Consider the following 8,233-nt stretch of genomic DNA (forward strand, 5'->3'; position numbering starts at 1 on the left):
AGAAATCCACAGAGGTGCATCTAATCTATATAATGCTACAATCTCGTGATCCACTGGGTTCGTTCCTTCAAATGACCACAGTAACCAGATCCTGCAGAGGACCAGGTCCTAGTTTTAACAGCCCAGAGGCAACCAGCCATCAGCTCATTATTTCTGTAACAAATTTTGCAAGGTAAGTCGGTCTCATAGACTGAAACATCATGGATAAAGGTTTCTTAAGTCAGTATCTCATGATAAATTAAGGCAGTTCTCTTAACCACGCAGATATTAACAGCTGCCTGCTTCTGGAATACCAGAGAACCACAGCAAACTAGAATAGTGTCTGGGAAAATCCCAAACCACAAGTACATTTCCATTTGCTTCGAGCAAACATGCAAGAAGACAAATGAAAAGCAGGTCCATTATTACCAATGCAATAAATGTCATCATCAACTCCTTCAAATTAGAGATCCCGTAAAGAACCAGTGAGCCCAACATTTCACTGCTCTGGACCCTTATGGACATTACTAGCTTCATTTAAACCCTCACAAGAGCCTGCGTATTTATTTCCATGCCAAAAATGGGTGAACAGGCTCAGAGAGGTATAGACAGCTGTTTACTGTCACACAGCTTGTAAGTGGTAGCTGCAAGGTGAACCCTTGTCTGTCAGAAACAAAGCCTGTGTTTTCTGAATTCCAGGCCCCTGTCCGTGAACTGGCTCCAAGGGGGTGGAATGATCGAGGTGAAATGCTACTGGAACAAGCTGGGGCGGGAGTCACGTCGGAGCCCCCCCCCCCCCCCGAGAGTGGAGAATTCAGAAAGTCCCTGAAGTTGGATTACATATCGATTTGCTTTCGGGGGTTGATCCCTCCACTGAAGAAGCTGATGCACAGGTTTTGTTCCTCCTGGGTAATAAATCAGGGCAAGGAAGCCTCGGAGACTGTGCCTGCGTAGGTCCCAAGAGAAACCAGTGACTTTGCCACACACCCACTGGAGCCCCGTGCTCAGTCCCCCTTCCATAAGACTTCCTGTTGTTCCATCACCAGCAAAAGTCCTGCCTCTATGTGACCAGGAAAGGCATCTTCTTTTAGAAAGAAAGGGAGAAAGCACGCCTTTTCTCAACTGCCTCTATCTTGCTAAAGTATTTCACGTACAGTTAGCATTACTAAGCCTTAAGCTAAAAATGAAATGAAAATCATCAGGTGATTTCACTTTTATGGTTGTACAGGAAATTCTCTGATTCTGCCAGGGGAACCAATGCATCATAAAATACTTCCATCAATCCTGCGTGCCAGGAACCCAAAGTACCGTCTCATCCACGGTGTACTAAATTTTACAGTTCTTTAATACCGTTTCTAGACATGTCATGTCTTTTTCGCTCTGCCGAGGAAATAAACAGTGATGGCTTTTGTGCCATGTTCCAGTGGTTGGACAACGACAACCCTGAGTGTCACAGTTGGTGCTGCCAGACTATTCATTAAGGAACAGAATCAAACTGCAAAGAATAAAGATATCCAGAAAGCCAGGAAGCAGAGAGAAGAGGCATCATGCTTCATGGTGTTTATTCTAGATATGTTCATTATATGCCAAAGCCTGGGGAAGGCAAATATGGAATTTAAAAAGAGACCATCTGTTGTGTGATGTTCCAAATTATAAACTTAACCCTTAATTTCTACATTCCCCTGCTGTTCAGGCGTTCTCCTTCTTCCGGATGAAAAAAACTAAGCAGGTTAAGCAGGATTGAGGGATATGCCCTGTAAGGTATTTTGATAAGCCCAACATCACAACCTGTGTATTTCCTCCAGAAAGAAATTCTTGTTATGTTTTACTCTTAAAACAAGCACTACCCATAAATACAGTGGTTGCCACATAAGCTGAGGGCCCACATAACCCACAGAGAGCCACAGTTTTTTCTGTGATTTTTATGTTACTTAACATCTCTGGGCTCTTCGAAAGAAAAAAGCAGAGATTTTAGAAAGCTTTCAAACCTGTGAAACGAAAAGTAGAGTAATCCCTCACGTGAGGAGAGTTTCTTTTTAAAAAATGTTTTATGACAGAAAAAAAAACACCCTGAGAGTATATAGTCGAAATCAAAAACATTTCCTGTTTAAATATTCAAAGGCAACATGTGACATACGTAACAGGAGAAATTTCCATTAAAAAGAAAAACAAAAGTAAGGTTATCCTCAAAAATGCTCATGTTTTCTTACTTGTAGGTCTGAAGCAGCCTAGTTTTTAAAATACATTTAACAAACACGACACAGCCCATTCAGGGTTGATTTGAGTTCACAAAATAATTTTATTATATGTAAGAAAGCATACAGGCAATAAAAGGAAGAAACATTCACAATGCATAAATAACACGGACCTGATGCAGGAGATACTTTTCAGTCAATTTATTTCTTGTGACCCATTTCATCTAAATGTTAAGTAAATTGCTTGTCAACAATACTTTGTAAACATTTCAAAGAAATCCTCTTGAAACGCCCCACGTGAATGAGTATCTGGCAAGAGAGACTCTATACTGATACTTTATACAGTTGAGATGATGAGATAGGAACTTGATTCTGAAGCACAGAGAAGGAGCTAGCATTTGTCAAGAGATACTGATGGCTTTGGGGCACTTAACACACCCACCCAGAAGGGGTCTCCTGTTTTTTCCACCCAGAGAAGTGTCTAACTCGAGGATGATAATGAGGCACTATTCGTTAGTTAGTACACTATTAACATCTAGACTAGGGAAAAAAAAAAAAATCAATTCTAATTTCAGATTAAAGCACTACAAAAAGTCACCCCACTGAGTGGTGCACTTTGACCTGGTAAGACGGAAATGCAGGATTTGACCTTTGTCCATTGGTGCGACTGTTGTCACGCAAGAGTTAAGGAAACCTACTGTCTTCACTACACATGTTTAACCAGGACAGCAATTTGTTTGGTTCGGAAAAGCTATCTGACATGGAAATGAGAAAAGACACAGAGGGCCAATTATTTTACATAAATACAAAGTGGCACATACTTTTTATTACCACCTAAGCTCATGAGTTTCAAGTCAGGTTCTTCTTAAGCTGGTTTTTATTAAAGATATTTACAGAACTGCAAATCATTCTCCTGCGAAAGTCTCTGTCATTAAAAAACATCTGAACACAGTAGTAGCTATGCCTTTTTAAGTTTTTCAGAATCTTTCCAGAAAAACATCCACGGCATTTGTCAGTTCTCCCCTCTTATTTATTTATGCCCATGAACTTTAAGGAATTATCACAACTTCATTTCCTATCAGTCTTTGCTGTGTTGCTGGAAGTGATACACGGGCATTTAGCATCTCAGAGAGTTTGTGTGTTTATTTCACTGGCCAATAAGGTACTACTTAGATGGACGAACAAGGTCTCAGATAACTCATAAGTTTATCCTATGACATATGATAAATATAGATTTATTGTAATAATTAAAAATACCCACATAATACAATAAATAAATAAAACCAGTATCAACAAAGCATCTCTCAAGTCTGGAGAAAAAAAAAATCCCATTCCTACTGTAAGGCTTAATTATGTTTCAGAAATAATTTATGAAGGCATGCACCTACCTTTACAATCGGAAAACTTTGCTTGGACATCTGTTAGCACCTGTTTGTACACAGCAAACTCAACCCTTCTCATTTCCTTCCGTCCTGGAAAGGATTAATTTTCTAAATCGATGCCGTTCACTGTTGATTCTTTGCCCTATATTTTAAGTCCTAAGATAAGAATCAGTTTCTAAAAATAACTTTGGAGCCAAAGACATGTCCCTGTGAACGTTCACTTCATATATGTCCCTCTTTGATTCGCTACGAACAACACAGAAAACACACTGGAATGTATTTTAAAACGTGGTTAGTTGTGTGTTGAGGGAAAGCAGCAGAGGGGGGCTTGCCTGACGTCTCAGGGCCTCACCGCACCTTAGTTTCCTAAGAACAAGCCACCGAAAGTCTCCTCCGGCTTTTGGGGTGAGCCTGTCTGGCAGGATTCGTCTCAGAGCTCAGGTCGGATGCTGTCCATTTTGTGTGATGGGCTGAATCTTCTCTAGAGAGACATCAGTGTCATAGTCCAATATGACAGACAGGGCCGGGGACAGCTTCTCCAAGGGTCTGGCCATTCCACACGCCTCCTCCTTCTTCAGGTCCTGGGAGGAGCCCACCGCATGTGGGATCAGATAAACCAGATTGCAGTCCTTGGAAATGGAGCCTCGAGGCTCGTGATGGCTGGAAAACACCACAGCCCCATTGTTATTGATGCTAACCGTCTCTATGGCATTATTCGTGGTAGGGCAAAGTCTGTAGCATCCTAAGAGAGTTGAAAATGCCTTGCGAAAATCAGCATTAAAGGCATAAATGATGGGGTTCAAGGAGGAATTAGCCCACCCAAACCACACAAACACGTCGAAGGTGATGGAATCGATGCAGAAGGGCTTGGTCTCCCCAGACCCACAGAAGGGCACCATGCAGTTCAAGATGAAGAAAGGCAGCCAGCAGCACACAAACACCCCCATGATCACCGACAGGGTCTTCAGAACTTTAGTCTCTCTTTTGAAGGACATCTTAAAGGAGCTTTCTGGTTGAGAACACTCCGCGGGGTTTCCATTACCTGTAGTGGTCTGGCAATTCTTGGCATGGACGGCTGCCCTCTCCAGGGCTGAGATGCGCCGTATTTGTTTCTGGGCGATCCTATAGATCCTGGTGTAGGTGACAATCATGATGGCCACGGGGATATAGAAGCTTATCAGGGAGGACGAAATGGCGTATGTCCTGCTTAAGCTGGAATCACAGTTGTCCATGGTCTCACCTAGGGAAGTGGCATTCCCATCGGAGGGGCTTGTGGGTTTGGCCTTGTGCCAGCTGAGTTGCACTGGGATGAAGGAGATTAGTACCGACAAGGTCCATGCCACGCCGATCAGAATGAAGGCTGCTTTGGGGGTCATCTTCCTCTCATACCGGAAGGGGCTAGAGATGGCCCAATACCTGTCCACGCTGATCACACAGAGGTTAAGGATGGACGCAGTGGAGCACATGATGTCAAAGGCCACCCAGATGTTACAGAAGGACCCAAAGGGCCAGAAGCCAGCGATCTCCGCCACTGCTTTCCAGGGCATGACCAGAACAGCCACCAAGAGATCCGATACGGCCAAGGAGATGACAAAGAAGTTGGTCACCTTGGACCGCAGGTGTCGGAATCTGATGACAGCCGCACAGACCAGCGTGTTCCCCAGGAGCGTGGACAGGATGAGCAGAGACAGGAAGCAGGCTGTAAGGATGCGGAAGGAGAAGTCTCTCTCCACCACCAGCCCAGCCCCGTCCATGGTAGAGGTGTTCAGAGTCCTCATCTTGCTGAGGGGGTGCACACGGGGGGCTCTGACACCCTCCAGTTCCTAAGCAGGGATGAGAGGTCAGTCAAACCTGCAGTTCTCACCCACTGGGCGGCCCCTCGCACAGCCCCACCGGCTCCCGGGGCCGCAGGACCTCACCAGCATCCCATCAGAGGGCTGCAACTATCGCGGGGCAGGAGCCTACCCTTGGCCACCCACGTCAGCCCCTTGGAAGGTCCTCCCTGCTCTCTAGAACTGTCTTCTGACTCCCTTGCTCCAGGTCACTGTTGCATTCACCAGCTGACCCTTCAGTTCCCAGTGGAAAGCACTGGCTTTTTAGCATATTCTAGGCTATCAATCCGGAGATTCCCAGGCCTCTGCGGATCTAGTCAATCGTGGTCACATTTTGGGGCGGTTGCCTCTCTGGTGGTGACAGAATTCTCTCCTCTCTGAGGTGCAGCTGAAAATACACGCCTCACTCCTCCAAGTCCCTGGCTCCACAGCAGCCCTCCATCCGCCCTAGAAAGCAAAAAGAAGGCAAAGGTCGTTCGCCAAGCCTTGAGCAGATCGCAGCTTTACCCACATCAACCCCAATTCAACGCAGAGCGAGCCACCTACCTTGCCTCCAGGTTGTGTCTCCAAAAAGCCCCCGGAGCTCCGAAAGCGGGCTTCGCTAGGCGCCGCAGCACCACAACGCCCAGGAGGCGCGCCGGAGTCCTGCCCGGCGCGCGCAGCCCGGGTCTGGCTTCTGATGCGCAAAAATCGCGGGGCAGGTTCGGAAAATGATCCCGGGCCAGGTCCCCCAGAGCCGGCGCTGCCCTACCTCTCCAGCGGCCAGAGACTGTTCAAGCCAATGACACCCGGGAAAAGGGCTCCCGGGCGTTCAGCTCCTCCTCGAGAGAGGGCACCTCCAAGACTAGTCACTTGGGCAGCTTCTCTTCCTCGCTGCCTTTCCCCGGGGCCGAGCGCCCGGGCGCCCCTTGGGTGGCCTCCGGCCCCTCGAGGCAGGGCTCTGCGCCTCTCCACCGCACTGTCCGCTACCTCCCGGGAGCCCGTGGGAACACCAGGCGAAGAGAGCCGAGCTGGCACCGGAGGGCGCACGGGCCAGCCGGGTTCCCGCGGGGCACAGCCCACCTCGCCCCCGCGTCCCCTCCCCTGCCCTGGGGGCGGGCTTCGCTTGACAGGCAGAGTTGCGGGCGACAGCCTGCACGTGGTTCCCTGGGTGATGTCGCGGGCGAAACGGGGTGGGGAACGCCCAGGTGAGCGCTCGCACGCCCTGGGTTACCCGCCAACCCCCGGACCCCCGGACCCCCGGACCCCCGAACAGCATGCGGCAGGGCCCGCGAGAGAGATCCCCGTGTTAGAACCTCAAGTAAGCCCGAGTCTCCAAAAAGCGCAGCTCGGCCGGACACCCACCGGGCTCGACCCCAAGCCCTTCCCAAAGACCGACGCAAGCAGGGACCCTGCCCACTCTCCCACGCATACCAAACCCTGCAACAGCCCGCGTCCGTCCGACCTGCGTCTCCAAGTGTCCCCCAACCAGGGTGAGGGGTGCCCCGCCGGCGCCTGCACTCACCGTTCCGAGAGGGTTCCGCGCAGCGGCGCGCCTGGCAGGCGCGCGCCGCTGCGCCCCGAGGGCGCTCACTTCAAGCTCCGCCCGGGCGGCGGGCGCGTCGCGGGCTGCGGTCAACGCCGGACTGCAGCCTGCGCCCCGCGCGGGGCGAGCGCCCCAGCCCCAGCGCCACGAGCTCAGCGGGCCCGGGGCGCCCTCTGCCGGCGGCGGCGGGGGCGCCCTCTGCCGGCGGCGGCGGCGGCGACCCAAGGCCCGGCTGCGCCCTCGCAGGTACAGACCTCACCCGCCCGGGCTCCCTCCCTGATTCGCGCGGGACCCGCACTTCCTCGACCAGCACTGCCGGAATCTGGAAAAGGGGATGCGCAATATCCCTCACTCAGGGTTCATTGGGCTTGAGACACCCCTAAAAATTCATAAGGGTGAAAAATTCCTTTTGCTGGAGCTGCATTCACTGAATGGATATATTCTCCTGAGCACTCATTAGGTGCCAAGAGCAGGGGCGATAGATAGGGTTAGCAAGATGCAAGCCTTATTCTCAAGGAGACCAGAGAGAACTGGCATTGGCTGAGCAGCCTCTGTGTCCCGGGCGCCCGCCTTCTGTTGTTCACCCCTTAAAACAATCCCTCCTCATAGGCCCGCTCACCTCCCCTTTGCCCAAATGGAAAATGGGGTTCAGAAAGGTGTTCAAAGTCACAGGGCTAGGGCAGGTGCTGGCTGCCTGACTCCCGCCTGCGTGTTCTTTTCACTTATGCGTCACTGCCGGTATACCGGGGAGCTCCGGGTCGAGTGCCGGAGCCAACAAGCTAAATAAGTAATTACCCACAGGTCTAAAATAGGGCACAGGATGGAGGCAAGAGGGCCTAGCGGAGAAGGATCTCCCCAGCTTCTTCCCAGCTGCCCTGGACTATGCCTCACAGGTCAGACTTCGAGCTAATCGTACATAAATGGCGCTATCGTCACGCCTTCCTGTGCAGGGGGTTTGCATGCCAGACTGTCTGGCCTCCAGCCCTTACCCTGCCACTGCTGGCTGTGTGGGCTCTCTTTTTTCCCCAAGCTTGGACTCTTCCTCTTTAAAACGGTGAGGACAGAGCAGGATGGTTCTAAGTATTAAATGAGATGATATTTACAGAGGGCTTGGTCCTGAGCCTAGTTGGTGCTCAGTCCTCCAGGGCAGAAATCCCTGAGGGCTCATTAGGAAACCAATAGCCTTAGCTCCACTGTGAGAACCCGGCACCACATCGGAAGCTACAATTTTCTCTGCAAAAATCCAGAACCTAATAATTCCATTCAAGTAATCAGTACAACCTGCACCTTGGCTTTAAATGAAAGGACTGTGTTCCTGAT

At 50.1% G+C, this 8,233-nt stretch overlaps 1 protein-coding gene across 2 annotated transcripts; it reads right to left on the reverse strand.

The window, feature by feature from the left end:
• Window positions 1-2,264: 2,264 nt before the first annotated feature.
• Window positions 2,265-7,061, reverse strand: DRD1 (dopamine receptor D1). 2 transcript variants are annotated; one of them, XM_060635061.3, is made up of 2 exons: window positions 6,893-7,061; window positions 2,265-5,835 (listed from the first exon to the last, which is right to left on the reverse strand). In XM_060635061.3, exon 2 carries the CDS (start codon window positions 5,332-5,334, stop codon window positions 3,994-3,996), a length of 1,341 nt encoding a protein of 446 aa, XP_060491044.1. In that variant the 5' UTR covers window positions 5,335-5,835; window positions 6,893-7,061; the 3' UTR covers window positions 2,265-3,993. The 2 variants fall into 2 exon arrangements, with proteins under 2 accessions (XP_060491044.1, XP_060491045.1); XM_060635062.3 differs by lacking the exon at window positions 6,893-7,061 and adding an exon at window positions 5,935-6,871.
• Window positions 7,062-8,233: the final 1,172 nt, after the last annotated feature.

The sequence above is a fragment of the Panthera onca genome, chromosome A1, assembly GCF_046562875.1.
Source record: "Panthera onca isolate mPanOnc1 chromosome A1, mPanOnc1 haplotype 2, whole genome shotgun sequence".
In the NCBI taxonomy this organism is placed as follows: Eukaryota; Metazoa; Chordata; class Mammalia; order Carnivora; family Felidae; genus Panthera; species Panthera onca.

Excerpts from the sequence above, each read along its gene's own strand:
- DRD1 (XM_060635061.3), bottom strand. The coding sequence starts at position 5,334 with ATGAGGACTCTGAACACCTCTACCATGGACGGGGCTGGGCTGGTGGTG.